Genomic DNA, 21,921 nt, shown 5'->3' with positions numbered 1-21,921 from the left:
GTTTGTTAATAGTAGTTTGCGCAACGATCGCGTTCCAAGAATAGTCTTTACGGCACGAGTAGAAAATTTAAGGCACGGGCCTTTAAAACTTCTTCGAGTGTCGTGAAGGCTGATACGCGGGTTGCGTACACTAATTTTACCTACGATCGTTTTGTAATTACTGAACTACTCCTAACTTCTAAGAGAGTAGGTATGTTTTCGTTTAACTCTTTCAATGCGGCCGTCATGTTTACTCTTGAAAATTGCACTTATCTCAATGATAAGGAACCGGTCGCCGGCGACTGACCCGCACGCAATGTGTTAAGCTCTCATTGTCACTGATTGTGATGCAACAACTTAGTGTCCCAAGCACTCACTCATTGTTTAATCAGTTAAATTGGTCTTAGAAGCTAATAAGTTGAACTTTGCAGGGTTACAATTTTACTTCTTTCTCACAATTCTTGAACCTCATTGGTCCAAACTTGTACTGTAAAATAACAAATAAATACTGTAAAGGTCGTTTAACAATACTGTAAAGTCGATCTTTTCAATTTTAAAAACTGGATTGAAAAGGCTAGTTTAAAAACTGTCGTAAGCAAACTAGTTTATTGTGGTTTTAAAACATAAAGTACACTTTTATTTCAATGATAATAGGACAATTGCATAACAATTTAAGTTCGTGTTGCCCAACGCCAGCTGATCCAAGCGGAATGCAACATAAACAACAGAAGGTGATAAACGGCCCCATTCAACTTTAGTAATTCGAGAACTTTTATTGTTATCGTTCCCAACCGAATAGCATAAGTTTGCAAATTATGTTCGTATTTTTCTGTTTTAACTAATGAAAATTGCTCTTGAAAGCTTTAAAACTTTTCGTACACTTCTAACGGTACAACATTGTTATTTTAACATAATCGTTTAGCTTGTCCAATGAATTTTGTTCATACATATAACCTTTGCCTTTGAGAGCCCTGCACTTGTAGCAAAATATCCAAAAATTGTTAATAATCTGTGAATTTTACAAGAACAATTTCCGCTATTTGTCCTCATTTTACGCCGACGTGTCAAGCAAAAGCATCGCGATCGTAGAACATGATCACGATGTTGCCATATACACATGAGTCGTCGCAATTATAAAATATCATCGAGATATGATTCCGTTTGTTGCCGTGATGTCAGAAAGATATCGCGGTTGCTACGACTTCTATCAAGGGTGTTGCTGCAATCACAAGAAATCATCACCAGTGTAAAATGTGTAGTATCTGACGTGTATTACTATGTGACGTGTAGAATGTGACGTTTGTTGTGTAGAATGTGACGTATGTGACGTGTAGGACGACGCGATCCTGTAGGCGTGCAGCACCGTGCTGACCTCGCCTTATGAAGTAGCAGCAACTCAAGTTGTGTTGAGTTGTATTGGTATCTCGTCGTGGACCTCTCACGCTCATCCCTACACACTACACATTGTAAGTACATTGTATATGTAATACATTAATTAAAGACAATTAATTGGTAGAGGAAACCCGATGTTAAACATATGCTAATAAACTATAAAATATTACATTAACTGTTATATCGTCAAGTCTTAATGGTCAAGCTGTAAAAAATTTTAATACTGTAATGATACAATTTTTAAATGCAGAATTTTTATTTTTGTATTACCGTGTCAATAGTGAGAGTCTATTTAGGACTACAATGGTTTTCAATGACTTAAGACGTGCACAAAATTTTATGCAAATAGCACCAATACGTGAGCATGATCAAATGTTACCATATAATTTGTTTTATTACAGACTCTTTTTTATAATATGATGGAAATTGTACATGATTATGTAGGACTATGTTCATTTTTAACGTTTCCTACAAATCAAACGCTACGAGCAATTCTCGGTTCCCTGGTACTATTTTTATTTAATATCCACGTGGGATGTTTTAACTGTTTTCGCTGTTGTAAAAGAACATCCCAATCCCTGGTGTTTTCACTATCCAACAACAACAACAAGCTGTTTATTTTATCAAGCCACTTGTAGGCGGATAGTTGTGTAAAAAGAATCTAACTCGTTTTTATTTAAATAAGCATTTATTTTTCACTGCTATTGAGCTCGTACCATAAACATAAGTTTGTGGTCGAAACCAGTAGTTTAGTAGTTTCAGGTTTTTAAGATACTATAATTATTATAATTTGTAATTAGTTCAAACTACTTTATATATTAAAAAAAAGTACAACGTTGGCTCTTTGTAGCATCACGTTAGCTAAAAATTATGATCCTTATATTTTATGCATTCAATTAAGATGCGAGTTCAATTATTAGATAGAATTATAGCCAACATAAATGAGACACACTGTAAAGTTGAATTACAGTTTAGAGTATTATATTTTTGTTACTTTTAAATGTTTAAGTAATTCCTCTGAAAGATTCCATATTTTTTACGATATAAAACTCTTCAGTCTTTAATTTAGTCCAAAAATAAGCTTTAAGGTATTTATTATTTAAAACCGTTTAAATTATGAAACATGAGTAATTATGTAAGTTTAGGCTCATTAAAAAAGATATTTTGGTCTATTACCTCGATAAACATTAGTTCAGTCGGCTATATGCTGTTGAAAATGTTTCGAAGTTTTCTATCATTTTTACATACATACATATATATATATATATATATATATATATATATATATATACAGTATAGTACATGGTTTTGTGTCGCAAAGTCTAAAATTATCCAGGACACATCATTGAAATATCATTTCAAATTAAAACTTTAGTGTTGTAATTTACTAGCGATTATTTTACTCTATAACACTAATGAGTATTTTATATCTATATTTCAATATATTCCCAACTGTTTAGACAAATTACACTGACCGTCGAAAGAAGGATTTTTCAAATTTACAACAACTTTTAAAATGACTCCAGTAAAGCAAATTGTTCTTTAAACTTTAGAAATAAAATATTAGCCCGGATGTCAAATCAAAGATTTGGGAGACAACGATCTGTCTCCAACTAAAATTACCTTCAAACTTTTCTCCAGGACGTAAAGATTGGAAAACTTTGTTCAAAGCCAATATCGAGGGCGGAGCTACCTGTCAGCCCGACACCTTCGCTGCGGTTAAACTGTTAAACCAGCTCACAGCCCGATCAAGCACTTTTTACGATATTCCTGCTTTGCATTTTTGAATATGCAATACACCAGCTGTTACCAAATAGCTACGGGCTTCAATGTTTTAAACATTGCAATAAAATCAAACGTTCAACGAGTTTACAAGTATGCCAGATCCTTGTTGGCGTAGGCATGAGGATTGCCTCAAAGGTATTTAAAGAAAATTTTTACGAAAAAGTATTGTAATGTACAGGGTTGGGCAAATGTGTGGATACCCCTAGTTAACTTTTTAACGCGTTGCAATAGGAAAACCAAACTCAGCACATATTTACAACATAAGAAATTGCACTTTTTCATCTAAGTTACAACTTTGCCCCAGCCCCCAAAATGAGGTATTTTGGGGGCAGCCCCAAATTTTCAAATGTAAACACCTATCATGTGGCCCATCATTTTAAAGGGTTTTTCAAGGGAAATTGAATGGCGCAAACCAGAGGTCAATATCCCACGCCTAATTAAAATGGCAGCCATTTCAATTATTTAAGATGAGCAATCATGATAGAGTCAAGACACCCCCAGTTAACTTTAAAAATTAAATATTTTAATACTGACCAAAAGGTGAATTCTCTTTTTTCATAAAGGTATGCTGAGTTTAGTTTTCCTGCTATAACCTGTTAAAAAATTAAAAAGGGATATTCCAAAATGACTGCCATTTTGATTAGGGGTGCGATATTGACCTCTAGTTTGCGCCATTTAATTTGTCTTGAGAAACCATTTAAAATGAGGGGTCACATGATAGGTGTTTACTTTTAAAAATTTGGGGCTGCCCCCAAAATACCCCATTTTGGGGGCCGGGTACAAGTTCTAACTTTAATGAAAAAGTGCATTTTTTATGTTGTAAACATGTGCCGAGTTTGGTTTTCCCACTGCCATACGTTATAAAGTTAACTAGTACAGGTAAAATAATACCAAAAACGCCTCCAATAACAAAAAAATTGGTCCGTTGATGAAACTTGGTGAAAACTTTCCTTTTGTCATAAGAATTAAGAATCTAAAGAGTCCATAAAAATATTTTAGGTGGAAGGGTGTTTTTGGGGGGGGGGGGGTGGGGGGGGAAATATCAGTTTGAAAAACAGAAAATTATATTTTGACGAAATATAGGCATGTGACCCATGTTTTCGGGGTTATTTTTTATGCTAAAACGAATAAAAATAAGATCCAGACGATATAACCTCCATATAAAGAGTTTTTGTTTTGATTACCTCTGATATTCAATAATTTTCCCAATTAGTACAGGTAAGATGGTACAAAAAACACCATAGTATAACAAAGTTGGTCCGTTGATGGATCAGGTTGAAAACCTTTCTTTTTCCATAAGAATAATGGATCAAAATAATCCATCAAAATACCCCCGCCTCAGCAAACCTACAGACTAAGCGAATTTCCATTTAGAATTACCGGTATCTGATTGGATTTTCAATTAAATCTAGGTAATTTTTAAATAGCCTACCTTTAGCACTATTTTTTACAAATACCTAGGTTTGCTGCTACAGGGAGGGTAATATAGTTTGTTTTTAGTAAAATATTAATAGCTTAGTTTTAAGTAAATACTTTTTCCAAGTTTGGTGGAAATATATTCACAAACAAGCAAACTACAACAGTTTACTTATTATCTTTAAGAATAACATAGGAAATTTAAATTTATAATTTATTGAATTTTCTCCGTAACCCATAACCTTATAAACACACTTAAATATACTATATTATTTGTTTTTACACTATATTAAAAGGTGAAAAGATAAATTGAAGAGTTTTATGTTTTGCTCCCCAAACCAATTGTTTTGAAAAAAATCAATTTTTACCCCATAAAAGCCCTCATAACACCCCGTTCCTAAGGTCCGATCATGCTGGTTCGCGAACTCATTCAAGTTTATTCCGCCCTACTCCTTCAACCGAATTTAATCAAAATCGGACAAAAATTGTTCACGGACGTAATTTTTTTTTACCGACTTCTCTACAACAGTAGTATTTAAACATCCACAACTACGTATTGCTGGGCCATCCATTTAGTGGTTGTGACAGCACTAGTGTTATATTTGGGAAAGGTAAAAAAAAGATTCTTAAAATACTGGAATCTGAGGCTGCTATGGAGAAAGTCATATCAACTTTCAACTCAAAAGGTTCAACAGAAATTGAAGTTAATGAAGCTGGAGAAACTTTATTTTCCGATGTATGGGGTGAAAAAATTGTAAATATTCTCTACATTGAATTGCAAGTTCTATACAGACTATTTCAAAAGTCTTTGAAAAAGGCTAGTTCAAAACTGGAATCGCTGCCACCCTCGTCGGATGAAATGTTAAATCATATAGGGCCTAGATGTAATAAAGTTCAGCTATGGTTTGGTAATAAAAAAGTGCCTAAACAGAGGGGTTGGACACTAGGATGGAAATTTGTTGCTACCAAATAATATGACAGATGTAACCCCAGAAAATATTCTGAAGTTGGTGTCATGTACATGCAAAGGCAATTGTTTAACAAAACAGTGCAGCTTCAAGAAGAGTGTAATCACATGTACACACCTACAAGGTGTGTGAAAGCCTTACAAGTCTGAATGCGGAAGTAGAAGAGAAGGAACCAACACTCATTTACCAAAAGACTTGAATGAAGGCAAACCATTTTTGTGAAGAAGATAATTAGTATAAATCTTATTATACTATTTTTTATTTATTTTTTTTATTTTTCTTATAGTCAAATGATTAACCATAAGTTTTTTTCTTTAATCTTTGTATCATTACAATATATTCTTTATCGCCTAAACTGTTTGCTTATACTTATATTAATACTTAGTGGTGGGCATACTTACTGCAATATATTTTACCATCGCCATTTATTATGGTGAAAATCTAGAACTAGCACAGGAAAACCCAATATTTTTATGACAGATAACAATAGAGCATGTAATTTTAAGATACAGTATCTTTATTCTTAAGTACTTTCTTTTACAGCTGTAGGTTTTAGAGAAAACGGGTAGGTATACAAGTTTCCCAGGTGTAATTTTAATAGTAATAACCACAAAACAACACCCTTCGTTCAAATTTATATACATATATACAGTATATATATATATATACGTCCATGGACACGATAAACTGAGTAATTTGGTTCCGATTTTGATGAAATTTAGCTTGAAGGTGTAGGTTGGAATAAACTTGAATGAGTTGGCGAACCAGCATGATCGGACCGTGGAAACAGGGTGTTATGGAGGCGTTTATGAGGTCAAAATTTGTTTTTTCTAATTTTTAACGCTCAAAGCATAACATTCCTCAATTTATCTTTAAACCTTTTAATATAGTGGAAAACATATGATGTAGTATATTTAAGTGGTTTTTTACAGTTACCGGTTATGGAGAAAATTCAATAAATTATAAATTTTAAAATCCTATGTTATTCTTAACGAGAATAAGTAAACTGTTGTAGTTTGCTTGTTTATGGATATATTTCCATCAAACTTGGCAAACGTATTTACTTTAAACTAAGCGATTCACATTTTACTAAAAAAAAACACTTTATTACCCTCCCTGTAGCAGCAAACCTAGGTACTCGTTAAAAATAATGTTATTTAAAAGTTAAATAGATTTAATTGAAAATCCAATGAGGTAAATGGAAATTCGCTTAGTCTGCTGGCTTGCTGTGGCGGGGGTATTTTTATGGACTATTTTAATTCTTTATTGTTATAGAAAAAGAAAGGTTTCCATCCTGATTCATCCACGGACCAATATTTTTACACTAATGTAGCCTATATAGTGTTTTTGTACCATCTTACCTGTACTAATTGGGAAAATTATTGAATATACGAGGTAATCAAGACAATAACTCTTTATATGGAGGTTATATCGTCTGGATCTTATTTTTATTCGATTCAGCATAAAAAATAACCCCAAAAACATGGGTCGCATGCCTATATTTCCTCAAAATATAATTTTCAGTTTTTCAAACTGATATTTCCCCCCCACCCCCCCCAAAAACACCCTTCCACCTAAAATATTTTTATGGACTCTTTAGATTCTTAATTCTTATGACAAAAGGAAAGTTTTCACCAAGTTTCATCAACGGACCAATTTTTTTGTTATTACATGCCTATTTTACCTGTACTAAACTGGGGGTGTCCAGACTTTATCATGATTGCTCATGTTAAATTAAAATGGCTGCCATTTTGATTAGGCGTGCGATATTGACCTCTGGTTTGCGCCATTCAATTTCTCTTAACAAACCCTTTAAAATGAGGGGTCACATGATAGGTGTATACATTTGAAAATTTGGGGCTGCCCCCAAAATACCCCATTTTGGGGGCTAGGGCAAAGTTGTAACTTTGATGAAAAAGTGCAATTTCTTATGTTGTAAATATGTGTCGAGTTAGGTTTTCCTATTGCAACGCGTTAAAAAGTTAACTAGGTTTATCCACACATTTGCCCAACCCTGTATATGTTAGCGTGTTCTTGAAAATTAAACTGAATATATCATAAGATTTCGATTACGCAATGGTATCATCATGGACGATTGTGCATACACGTAGTAAACTGTTATACTTCCCCGACTGGAATGTTTACACTCAGTTGAACAGACTAAACTATATTGTTTGTATGGAATTTAAAATGCGTAAATTTGCCGAGATGGGTTGGGCGTAAAAAGTTGGGCGAGATGGGTAAAAAAATTAAAAGCTACAATAAACGCCCCTTAATATTGGCTGAGAGTATTAATACTAGTGTTCTTCTCTAAAACATTTTTGATATTAATTTATCTACAATGCCAAATTAAATTTTCCCCGTATAATGCTGTCTATGGGTTTGGAGGTTGTATTTATTTTACTATTACTCATATTGCGGTATACACACATGACACAAACTTATTCACAAAGAAATGTATGGCTGTTCATACATTTCTGACTGATCACAAATCAAGTAGATTAAATACTATTTATTCATGGTGAAAAATAACTTTTGAATAATTCGATCACTAGAATCTCCATGTAAGTTGCCTTACGCAATTCAAGGTTATGCCTCTCTGACCGTATCAACATAGTTTGTCTTGTGCTGTATGCTGGTCGGAAGACTGACACTATTTACAGTAACCGGTTTTATGGGTCAATATATAAATTCATTGTATGAAAAGGATTTACACTAAGTTCTTTATCGAAAGATGTTGTGTATTCCAGGGTGTCTGCAGCATGGACGATGATAATCAGCTGCCGTCTCTACGAGGTGTCCAGTTCACGGAGACTATTTTGTCAGCGGAGTCCAAAGTCACACCTTACCGTCACTTTGAAATACCTCCAAGTAAGTGAAAATACTACAGTAGCAATGATTTACTCAGTATGGCTTACTACGATGACCTGTTCCATTGACCTTTCTTTTATCTTGATGTCCCCAGAAGCCACAAACTGTATTCGTTAAATGTGTAGATATTTACATACAGTATTGTTTGTATACATATGTGTATTACCATGATAAATAATAAATTTTAATCCAATTTTAATTACAATATTTGGCATGAACATGTAGAGTGGGATAAAACTTAAATGAGTTCGTGAACCACCAATCGGGTCATGGGAACGGGGTGTTAGGTATTTAGATTTTTTGATTGTAACGCTTGAATTAATTTTTACATGAATTAAGTAACGCTTTACTGTGTAAAGCTTAAAAACGAATAATTTTCTGCGGTGAAGTGTTGTTGTACAATAAAAGATTATCCAAAAAATATAGTTAAAATAACCATGTTATTCTAAGGATAAAAAGTAAAACTAATGTAGTTTGTTTGTTTATGAATATATTTTTAACACATTTGGCAAATTTATCAATTTCTTACTATACCATTGACATGAAAAAAACTTGTTTTTTCCCTGCAGCAAACCTAAGTACTTGTTATACCTAATGTTATTTAGATAGAGACATGTTATTTAGATGGGGTAAACATCTAACATGTTAAGGAAATATTTTGGTAAAATCCAATTCAGGCAAATGGAAATTTCCTTTGTCTGTAGGATTACTGCAGCGAGGGCACTTTTTATGTAACAAAGCAATTTATAAAATTCTAATTTTACTGAAAAATCAATATTGGCCGATAATTTCAAGAGTAAAATTGCAGTCATTTAGTGGCTCGCTTTGATTATTATTCACTCTCAGTAGGCTACAATGTTTGATTTGTCAAACGACATTAGTTATAAGCTATAAAACGTGGATTGTTTTCGCTTTAAAATAAGATTTTGCCAAAGCAGCGCAATATTTGTTGCACAATTGATTATTGTGTATGTCGTGTGTTTGTGTGTCAGCCTGTATTAGTATACTCACACACAGTACTAGCAGTGCTGCTAAGCGAGCTGCATTCTGTCTGATACAGGCGTCTTCTGTATGTGGCATCTCCTTTCATCATGATATCTCTATAATTACATCATACTCAATATTATCATGTTAGGCATATAGCAATAGTATTGTTGTATTTAGTAAACGGTTGAGGTCTTGATAAGCCCAGTTATACAGGCCTAAATTAATTCAAATTATACGTTCAGTTGAGTGAATAAAATTCTTAAAAAATTATTGTCAATGAATTTTGTCGTAGTTCTTCCAAAATTAACATTTTATTAAGAAAATTAGGGATTGAAATGAATATTTTAAGTGCAGGAATTAGCGACGATACAGGAAAGAGCAAAGATAATAAAATTTGCTAGTGAATACTTACTATGATGTAAACCTATATTTCGCTGCAAATGTTTCCTGGCTTTTATATTCATGTAGATACCGCGACATAACAACAAGCGCAACTGATTTAGATTCAACGATGTTGTGTTTTAAAGTAACTTATAATGATTATCTCTAAACATTGTGCTTGTTGAAGTATCCTGTAATAGTTACAAAGAGCCCAGCTTCGAACCGATTCACTTAAAAAGTGTTTTGTAATTTTTGTTGTACCAAGCTTCGGTTTTAAACTGTACAAAAGATGTTTATAAGCTGGATTGTTTGTGCTGATCACACTGGCAGTGACTTAACACGTAGGTAGGAGTTAACTGGAATGTGGTCACTCCTGACAGTGGCGTTGTTGCAACATCAACACTTCCTTTGTAACAACAACAAACAGATACAATATTATCAGTAACAACAGTATGTTATGCAAGGACTCTGTACATTCTCTACTGAGTTCCCTTTGAGTAATTTATACAGGGTGAGGCAATGAGAGCGCCCCAATTAATAGACTATAGTACAAATGCAATACTAATATAAATATTACATAAAAAAATATCTTATGCAAGTTTAACTACCCTAAGCAATTCGTTAGCTTCAGTTCAAGCAAATCTCTGAGGTGACTTTAATGGATCTTGTACTTTTAAGTATCTTATAGGGAGAGCTTCTAAAGAAAGAAAAGAGCATAATCTGGAATTATTTAAAAAGAAAACTTACTATTCAGGGTTAACATTTTTACAACTCCTACCGGCTCCTTTAAAGATAGAAGAAAATATAAAAAAATTCAAACGCACACTAAAAAAGTGTTTAATTCAATATCCTTATTATTCGATAGAAGAATTTTTCAAGCACAAAAATCAGCACATAATATTAAAACATTACACACACAGCACATTATATTTAATTCCATAACATAACTAAGGGAACTTAGTTATGCTATGGATTTTAAATTTACTTTTTTATCTTCACAGTGCTTAGAAATACATTATTGTTTTTATTGTGTAAGCCCTCGACTAAATGTTTACTTTCTAATGTTTTTGACTTGACTCTATTCAACACATGTACTCTGTGTTTTATTGAATAAAGAATGATTTGATTTGATTTGATTTTAGCCAAAGTAAAGCATACAACAGCAAACCTATAAAATCAAAAGAGTCTACTAAGTAAAAATGGTCCACTGGATATTTACTACTTTATGTTTCATAAACTTAACATTTCCACACTAAACATTTAATTATAGTACAGTATACTATATACTGTACACACATTAAACATATATTAAACATATATCTCATTTAGTTATTGTGTAACATACTTGATAATATAACAATTCCCTCGTAAGGTTTTCTATGCGATAAAAAAATATTACAACAAATTTCAATGCATTCAAGTGGATAAAATAATTAACTTCACAAGAACTCTATTTCAATTTGAAAATGTATTCTTTGACGATATTGATTAGTAACGAGAGTAACAGGCGTCCACTTGATAAACGCTACAATGAGTAACACAACTCTGACAGTTTGATTAAAAGAGTTGCGATTTAAAATTAAACCCTCGCATCCCCTATGTGACATGTAGGACACAGACATTGCCTCTGCACTGGTTAATGAAGCGGTGTGAACTAATGCATATAGCGGCAAACGATATTACCTCCTATGTGTGGTTACGCATTAATCTAATTCACACATGGAATCTATATTGAATTTATATAAAATAGTTTACACTTCAATGTTTCGATAGTTTTTTTGTATATTTCATGCTAAGCTCATTTCAATTTCAAGCTCAAACATTTTAATCTGAAGCAACAAACTTAGTACTCAATAAAATTCATCTTATTCAAATAGTAAAATAATCTGACTAAGTGATGGAATATTTTATTGAATATCCAATCTCGAATGTAACAAGACCAGGGCTTGGATTTTCAACAACAGGCGTAATTTCATATAAAGAGAAAATCAAATTCCGTAGGAGACAATAAAGAGTCCACCTGGACAAATATAAACTATGCATTTCATATTTTAATTTTATTTCACCCTGTAAACCTTTACCCTCTATTAAGAAAAAGGCACACAATTTAGCAAATTTACATGAGGTGCGAAGAAAGTTTTGAGAAGGTACTTAATGGTGTTGTACATTTCAAAATGGTGAATGAAAAAAAAAGTATTTTGATACGATTGCTTTGGTGTACTAATGGTTCAATCATTCTACACATAAACTTCTACCAGTAATTGAGATTGAGATTAGTCTATTGAAGCGATCCTCGTTTGTATTGAGATAGTTTATGTTCGACTTGCAGGTCATATTCAAGACCGAAACTGACTTGTTATTCCGCACAGTCCATCTCATGAATCATAAACTGGCTCTCGATCACGACCGGAGCGACCTGAGCTTTGTTGTTACACTATTGGCTAGCCAATGATTATACTGACCTTAGACTTAGGTGTACTCAGTCCATTGATTTATTTACCAACTAATATAGCACCTATTGTCACCACAGTTTACATAATAGACCACTGTATAATAAAGCTAAGTATAGAAAAAGGATGTATTTAAAAACCAACCTTCATGGAATTATGTGTACGTTTAATAAGGAAACTTCTGGAGGGTGATTTATTGGTTATTAATGTAACTTGTCGCAATATCTTAAGGGTTTGAACTGATGTAGTGAAGCATTGTCCAGTGGAAAAGTAACATGATATTGAATAATTATTTATTTATTATTATCAACTTTACCACTTGTTTTGGGGGCTATTTCGCTCTTAATAAACATCAGACCACAGAAGCTTAAGGAACTGGGGAAAATAAAGAATTCTATACCCTTCCCAGGTGATTATTGCTTTGGAGATCCTACTAATATTATAAATGAGAAAGTTTGGATGTATGGATGTATGTATGTTTGTGACAAGTAAACACGAAAAATACTGGTCGGATTGGGCTGAAATTTGGCATGATGATAGCTCACATTCCCGATTAACATATAGGCATATTCTTATCTCAAAAATCCTTTCGGGCTCCGCCCCAGTGGCTCTGCAGAACCCCATGTTAACCTTATGAGTATTCATATTTAAAGGGAATTATAGAATTTATCCAGCTGTTTCAACTAAAAGAGTTGGTTCTATGATATGCAAAAGCATTAAAAATTTATAAGATTTACCAACAGGGTACAGCCCTATTATTTTTTTCGTTATTTATGAAAACAGCTAATTTGAACTAAGCAGCAACAACAAACTGTGATAATGAGAACTGTCAAAGTAGGATTGTTTACAGTTATGTTTATGTTTTTAATTTCATGAATAATTTATGATATTTTGCGAATTTTTAATAATCTATCTTTCTATATTGTGTAGGTGAAGTAGTAGAACTTATGTAGTATTATGGCTATAGTAGATGTGTAATACTATCGCATACCGTAAATTTCAGGAAGCAAATTTTCTCAAACCGTGTTTTCTCACATCGCAAACGCAAAGATCGGGTATAACTGCAATAAGCATTTTATACTTATTTGCCAACCCCGTACGAAGGACGGGTACTCTGCTGGTATTAAATAAATATGAGTCAGAGACAGTACACTGTCATTACAGGACGTAAAATAAAAGTTTGATAATATAACAACATTTAATAATACTAACGACTCACTAATTTTTAATACCAATTTTTTACCTTATCTTCTACTTTGAGTTGGTAAAGTCCCTTCGTTGAAATTAATTTCATACGCCTTCGTTCCCTAGGTGGACAATTGTTTTTTAAGTAGATTTTTACGTGAATCCTTGAAATAATAATGTTGTTGTTTATCTCTCTGTTAGTGTGTGGGCGCCTAATGGAAGCAGTATTTACCAAACAAACCTTTAGCAGTAGCATGTGGTGAAGTTGACTTAGTGAGGAGCACCGCACTGAACGCCTGGAGCTGTTAACACTGTGTTGATAAAACGGACAGTAAACAACGTATATGTACTGGGACTGTACAGCTGTGGAGGGAGCGTGCTGGTCTAGTTTTGTAGGGAAACGGACAGAGGAGCGCAAGTCGTAAAACTGTCAACCCCTCGGCCGAAGAATTCGTCGGGGTAGGACCAAGGAGCGCAGAGGTGCTTGCGCTCCTTGGTCCTACGCGTGCAAGGAACTAATCCCCTACTTACGAGGGTTGATGAACAAGACAATGCTTGAGTCGAACCTGCGAGTAAATCCCATTAGTCGCGCCTCACTGACTACACCATTGATTCAGGTATATTTTTCTAGTGCAACTTATTACCAAACTAATGTATCAACAAATTACCAGGCCGTACACTTTCACTTTCGAATTTAAATTGCAATATAAAAGCTGATCCTTCAGTTGAATGTTAAACCACATTTAGATTTTTTTTTATTTTATAAAAATGGATTTTAAATAGGCTACTTTTTAATAATTGCGACTTGATTAAGGTAGGTGACTTTAGTCTTCATGGTGTGGATCTAAAATCAATTAATGGAAATTATTGTAAATTAGTAAGTTTATTCACTTTTAATAACTGCTTTAAACAAACATAATCTTTGAAAAGAAAGGGGTATAGCACCGTTAGTTTTACCTTAGAAAAGGTGTTGAACCCTATTAAAATGTGCAAATTTGCAATGGGACCCCTCGTTATGAAATATACAAATTTTTATGCAGGAATGGTTTGTAAAATCCTTCGCTAATTTAAATCCATGAATACAATTAAATGCTTTCAACGTGTACCCACCATTGATAAAAACAACCTGAATTTTTCATCTTAGTTTTATAGGTAAATTCAACAGACAGAAACCATCTCTTCTTTATGATATGTAAAATGCGCATATCCATTGAAGTACTTAATTTTTCCATTGATTGATAAAAAGAAAAGGTAATACAAAACATACGTACCAATACAGTATATAGTTGATATACTTTGCAGTTTCTCAGACTCGAGAGCAATAATATTTTTTCCAAAAATACAATACGGGCCATTCTCAATTCATTTCACATTTCTTAAGAGGTAAGCTTTACTTTTTAATGCCAACAGTGATAACATAATATTACAAAAACAAGATTTTACAAAGGAGCAATTTTTTAAAGTTACTTAGCTAACACTTTATATGGTAGCATGAATCAAATTCCATATAATTTTAAAGTTATTGCAATTCCAAATCATCTTCCTAATTTAAACTCAATTTGTATTACAGTACTTTCTTTTAGTTTTCGAATTATCATCTATATTTGGCGTTTATGTTGTCACCATGTAAAACGTTTGTTAAATGACACAAATGATGTATAATATAACATTGTCATCACAATGTCTAAATAGCAACATGTCACAACGTCAAACAACATAATTCATTGTTACTAATGTTTGTATAGGTCTAAAATATGTTTAAACTGTAGGCCTACGGTTTGATGTTTTTCAAAAATAACTTTGTTCTCGCTGGATAAATAAGTTTGATTATTTTGCCCTGAAATAATCAGTTAGCCTTATTTAGATGAAACAGTTATTGTTAATTTAAAGAAAAATCACAGTATATTACATTGTGGATGCTGACTAATGGTGCACTCTGATTAGGATTTATTTGCCCCAACGAAGTATTTTTACCCACGAATCTGAGACATTAGTTAGAAAATGTACCAATTGCACCGTTAACATTAACCGAGAATAGAACTTTCTTTAGGAATCTGCACCGGTAACGAGTTTGTAAAATTGGTCACCTTATTAGATGTACAGCAAGAAATTCAAAAAAAAAACCACGTCACTGATTGTAAGTTACTCATTACTTATTATCTCTTATTTGATTCTAGACTCAAAAGTTTATTTTTTATAATAGATAATTTACTTTGTAACTGGTAACACTACTTGAATAAAGACAAGTTTTAATTTTTGTAGTTTAATCTTTTTTTAGAATTCCTTTTAGAGTATGTGCCGGTTATTGTTATTTGAATTTAGCATTAAAATAGAGTAATTATGTTTATATTTATTGGCAATCCGGAGGCTATAAACTACTTAAACGATGCTTAAACCATTACTTTGGAAATAGCCAAGTAAATTCTGATTAAACAAATTTGTGCTTGTCTAAACAGTTGGGAATAATTATAGGATCTTGAGGAGTAAATGTTTTCATTAGATACACTTTTTTTGTCGGCAATACAACAGTTAAAAAAGTAAACGAAACAAAATAATCAATAATTCAATAAAATAATTCAAAAAGTATTTTTAAATTTAAACAAAGCCTATGTAAACAACAAAACAACACTACTTTTTGAAGTAAATTTAGCCCAGGCACATTGTCATTTGGCAAATATCACTTTCAGCAGTAGGCTCACCCACCGAATCCGGAAATGCACAACATAATATAATGTTGTTCTTAAGAATTAGTTTCAAGAATGGTATGCGTTGCTCCTAAATAGTACGAACGTCCGGTAATATTATGTCATTCAATATCCTAACCTCTATCACGAGAGAAAATGTCAGGTGTTTCCACAGGACGGAGACGAAGGTTGAATCACGGGTCGATGATCAAAACAAATCACGTAGAATCATGCATGCTATAAGCAATTAATAGTCGTCATGCCTTCAAAGCTATTTCAAAATTGTATAAACTATACCTGCAAAACAAAATAATATAAACATTTGATAGTTCTGAAACGCAGAGAGAAAGTTTAGCTGTCTCGAATAATCTAATATGATTTTAATAGACAATAGACAAGTTTATTAGTCATTAATTAATTCACAAGAATTACAATAGAAATCGTCAATCCAAACAATAGAAACATTATTTATAAACAACTATAAAATTTAAGTCTTTGTTTACAAATTGTAAATTGAAGAAATCACTTAACTTGTATAATTATAATAGAATAATGCAAATTTAGTTCCGTACTATTTAGTGATAAATATTTAATTTTTATTAAACTGCACTTAGAAAAATATGCAGTTTGTCTGCATTGAAAATGGGCTTATTAACGTAGGACAAAAATCAACTGTTTTAAGATAACTACTTCGAATGCATAATACAGTAACAAATACCTATGCAAGATCTGTGCATTGTCTCTGTTAACATATTTATAGTTTCAAAATTACTCCTTACATTTTCATTTTAAAGTAGTGTATTCAATGAGGCGCGACTAATGGGATTTACTTGCAGGGTTGACCCAGCCATTGTCTCTTTTAATCCGTATAATTAGGGATTAGTTCCTTGCATGGGTAGGACCGAGGCGCGCAAGGTACCTCTGCGCTCCTTGGTCCTACCCCTACTGATTTTATTTATGACCTCCCATTAGAGCAAGTATTGTGCGCTCCTCGGTCCGCGAATCAGTTTTGTAGAGCGCGGGACTTCGGTCCCCAAGATACCGGGGTCAAATCCCGCTTATCGCTAATGGATTTTTTCTAAGTGTAAATGCCACGACCGTCTAGGTTTAGCCTGAAGTAATGTGGAAAACAGTTACGGCTAGAATATAGCATCCTGTGAAGTGAAGTGACACATGCAAAAAGATATCAAGCAGCTGTATCAAATAATCAGAATAATTAGCACAGATACAACTGGTTTACACTATTTTAAGCTCTAAACCTGCATTGTAAATGATTTAGACTTGGGAGAAAGACTTACCAGCTACAAAGATAACAAATAAAAATAGATTAAAACTCAATCATAAATTACATATATATAGTAACTAGCAGAGTACCCGTCCTTCGTACGGGGTTGGCATATAAGTACAAAATGCCCATTACAGTTATACTCAAGCTTTGCGTTTGCAATAGGAGAGAACATAGTTTGATACGATTTGTTTCTTTAAATTTACGGAATACTATAGTATTACACATTTACCATTTTTATATAGCTATGAAGTTCTTTCATTTCACCTAAACAATAAAAAAATAAATGATTGAAAATTCACAAAATATCACAAATTATCATGAAATTAAAAACATAAACATAACTGAAACAATTCTACTTTAACAGTTGTCATTTTGTATCACAGAATTTTGTTGCTGCTTACTTTAAATTAGCTGTTTTCATAAATGCAAAAAAATAAGTGCTATACACCCTGTTGATAAATCTTGTAACTTTTAAATGCATTTGCTTATCATAGAACCAACTTTTTTAGTTGAACCAGCTTACTAAATTATTTAATTTCCTTTAAATATGAATACCTATAAGGCTTACTTGGGAAACTCTAGAGCCACTGGGGCAGAGCATGTAAGGAGTTTTGAGATAACAATGTGCCTATATGTGCGGGAATCTGAGCTACATCACCCCAAATTTCAACTGCCCAATCCGACCAGTACTTTTCGTGTTTACTTGTCACAAACATACATACATACATCCAAACTTTCTCATTTATAATATTAATAGGATATATTCACATGATTATATATAATACACTAAATATAAAATTTAAATTGTTTAATGTAGTCAAAAGGTTATTGCTTTGTCAATATTGCTCTTCAGGTTGCCGTGTTAGAGTTTTATAAAACTAAGGGGTTCAATTAATTGACCTTTTCTTTGTTAAATAATTTAAGGATATGTATTTTTTAGGTAGAGAACACAAACAGTCATGTTCTTTAAACATCATAAAATGATTGAAAACATTGTATATTTGAGTGATTGAGTCAAACATAAATCATCTGAGACTGTTAGAATTAGTTGAATGTTGAATCTACAAGTCATCAACATGCAGGGAGGCTCAGCCGAACTACTTATCAGATTGTAGCCAAGCATTCAGTGCCGTAAACTTTGTTCGGCTAAGTTTGTCGAAGGTAGCAGAAGAAAGGGGTTTTCAATGAATTTGATATAAAAAATTACTAAACACCAAGCATCATTAAATGGATTACCGTTGACCTTTAATGCTCTAATGTTACATTAAGGATCCTATAACACAGTAGAACGGTAGAACCGATGACGCGGTGAGGTTTTGTTACTATATTTATGAAACTATTTTTAAAACATGCTAATAAAACCAGCTGATGGATAAGCATAAATATCAAATATCAATAGAATGAGTTAGTAAAGTTGACTATGTAAATAAATGCAACTAATATATTTTGAGCATAGTGTTACTCAAAAAAATACGTGTCGTGTACTAACTATTCCCGACTGTCTTTATTAGGAGGGTATGAGTTTAACTTGAAATTGTTGTACTTTTCAACTAACAGGACTACAAAGAGTGCTACCATACTCAAACTCGCATCACGTTACAAAACATCCTGAGCTTTCCAATTAAAGATAGTCTCTCTTAAAACAACTATTAACGAGTTTCATTTTAGCGAATTTCCCTATAGGGAAGTAGCTATTACCGTAGGTCTCATGGTAAGACCTAGGCCCGGGACCGATTTACTTTTTCATTTTGATGTCCCCAGAGGCCAAAAACACCATTCGTTCAAATTTTTTTATATATATATATATGTATGTATATATATGTGTGTGTCCATCCGCACGATAACTTGAGTAATTTTTGTCCGATTTTGAAAAAATTTGGTTTGAAGGTCTAAGGCGGGATAAACTTGAATGAGTTCGCGAACCAGCATGATCCGACTATGGGAACGGGGATTTATGGGGGGTTTTATGAGGTAAAAATAGGTTTTTCCCATTTTTGACCCTAAAAACACAAAATTTCACAATTTCTTTTGAAACCATTTTGTGGAGCTTAAAAAAACAAATAATTTAGTATATTAAAGCGTTATTATGCGCCTAATTGAATGGCTCCGCCGTACAACGTTGTAACTGACAATATTTTCAAAACTGGCTTAACTGCAGAACAACGTTGTATTCGTTAGTCTGTGCCGTGTGGTAAATCTATTTCTCGCTAAAACTGATGTTGGCAGCCCTGCACAGCTGATCAAAGTGGCGGGAATCGGGCCTCAAGCGCCAGCACAACGTTGTAACCTGCAAACATGTCTGCCGGCGGAAGCCTTGTTCTGTCACCGGGGGACCAAAAACGGCTTAATAATGGAAAAAAAAGGAAGATTCGACCACAGGAGTGGAAGGATAAGCACCGCAAGGCATGTAGGGATAGTGGAAATCCCTATATTTCGAAGAGGAAGAAGCCAGTGCCTGGAAAATTGCCACCACAAACGGTAAGCAGAACAACGTTGTATCTAAAACCACGGAACAACGCTGTATCTACGCCCATTAAACATTGCAACCGACATAGTTTATACTATACCTAAGTTGGGGGTTTCTGGTAATACGCATATCAGTACAGTAACTCTAAATCCATTTATAAGCTTTCCCACCGTTAGGTTGTGATGTAAGACTATTTTTTTTTTACAAATTAAAAGGGTAATGTAGCCTATGTAACCAAACACCCGTAAAGCCCAAAACCGAAATTAAATCAGGGATATATAACCAAAAAGATCCCTTGGTTTAGTTTTATCTTTTTTGATTTATATAATTTTTCATGTCGAATAAAAAATGTCATTCACTCAAATCGTTTGTGTAGTTCTAAAAGTTAAACAAAATTAACATGTTTAAACGTAAAAAGTGAAAGTAAAAATTTAAAGTAAAATTAAAATTAAAGTAATTACAGTAACTTAAAGTAAAATTAAAATGTGCACTAAAACCTTTTAAGACTGAAAAATTATCACAATTTCAATTTTTACAGATCGTCCAGTGTCATTGCAAAGTTCCATTGTAAGCAACTTTCTCATGAAGAAATACTACGCCACTTCAAAGATTTTTATGGATTGGACTACAATAAGCAAACTGCCTTCCTCGCCAATGCTTGCATCAAGGTAGTAGACATCCATCGCCCTACGGTGAGTGTGGATATTTCTAGGAGACACTGTACAGTGGAATACTATATTCCAAGAAGAGACACTAACGTTCGTGTTTGTCAGAAAGGAATTTGTCATATTTTTCAAATTACTCCTCGTAGAATCCAGATGCTTGTTGAAAAAATCAAATTTAATAAGCCCTTGAATGACTGTCGTGGGGCCCATGGTAAACATGAGAAGGTCCCTGAAGAAATTAGAGATTTAATTAGACATCATATCCGTTCATTTCCTAGTCAGGAAAATCATTATTCACGCAGGGACAGCCAGTCCAAGTGTTTAGATCCCAATTTGAGCATTTCAAAAATGTATGAACTTTTTCGAACTGCACACCCGGAAGCCAATGTAAAACTCCACCTGTACCGAGATATTTTTAATGCTGATTTTAACTTAAGATTTGGTTTGCCCAGGTCCGATACATGTGCCACATGTGACCGCTTCTTTATTAAGTTAATTGATTGTAAAACCGAAGATTAAAGAAAAATAATAGAGACCGAAAGTAAGCTACATCATTTTAAAGCAGATGCGGCCTATAAAGCCCTGGAGCGTGACAAATTAGATGCAGAGGTAAACTCAAATGATTTAGTACTCTGTGTAGATCTCGAACAGGTATTATTTTGCCCCAATCTCACACATAACAATGTGTTTTACCAACGCCAGCTTTCATGCTATAATCTAGCTATACATAACATGGGAAACAATGAAGCATATATGTTTTTCTGGAACGAGACGGTAGGCAAACGTGGATCAGCGGAAATTGCATCATGTCTCTTAAAGTATGTTGAGCTTCATGTTCCGAAAATGACACCAGGTCAAACCCGCACACTAAAGCTTTGGTCAGATCGTTGCATTGGCCAAAATAATAACTGGAGAATGATAAGTGTGCTGCAGCATCTCGTAGTAAATGGATACTTCACAGTAGTAGAACAAAAGTTTATGACTACGGGGCACAGCTTTTTGCCATGCGATAGGGATTTTGCCCTCATTGAAAAGGCAAAAAAAGGCAAAAGAGTGTATGTACCTTTTCACTGGGTCGAGGTAATAGCAAACGCAAACTCAAAGCATCCTTTCAAAGTTTGTGTTATGAAAACTGAGGATTTTAGAAACACTGATATTGCGACAAAAAGTTTGTCAACTAAAAATTTTAACATCACAAACAATGTTTGGTATCAAATAACTGCAGACGATCCAACTACTCTGAGAGGCAGAACATCCCACAATGTCCTTCAGCCGTGGAACAGCCACATTTTGGCTAAGGTTATCAAGGAACCAAAAGACACTGCATCTACATCTGCAACGAAGAATTGTGATGCATCTACATCTACAAAGAAGATTTCAAAGAAGAGATCCAAGAAGGAAAC

The 21,921-nt window shown here is 33.5% G+C and overlaps 1 protein-coding gene across 1 annotated transcript in view; it reads left to right on the top strand.

Moving 5' to 3' along the window:
- Window positions 1-1,336: 1,336 nt before the first annotated feature.
- LOC128983015 (uncharacterized) overlaps window positions 1,337-21,921 on the top strand; it is a 56,623-nt gene continuing 36,038 nt past the window's right edge. The window contains exons 1-2 of the mRNA XM_054402137.1: window positions 1,337-1,445; window positions 8,291-8,411. Of these exons, the coding sequence (XP_054258112.1) occupies window positions 8,303-8,411 (109 nt within the window). The 5' untranslated portion in view covers window positions 1,337-1,445; window positions 8,291-8,302. The remainder of the gene's footprint in view (window positions 1,446-8,290; window positions 8,412-21,921) is intronic.

Source organism: Macrosteles quadrilineatus, unplaced genomic scaffold, assembly GCF_028750875.1.
Source record: "Macrosteles quadrilineatus isolate MER2022 unplaced genomic scaffold, UCM_ALF_1.0 Scaffold_1__1_contigs__length_201487025, whole genome shotgun sequence".
Lineage (NCBI taxonomy): Eukaryota > Metazoa > Arthropoda > Insecta > Hemiptera > Cicadellidae > Macrosteles > Macrosteles quadrilineatus.
Note: the sequence above shows the minus strand (reverse complement) of the source record. Positions and strands in the feature narration are given on the sequence as shown.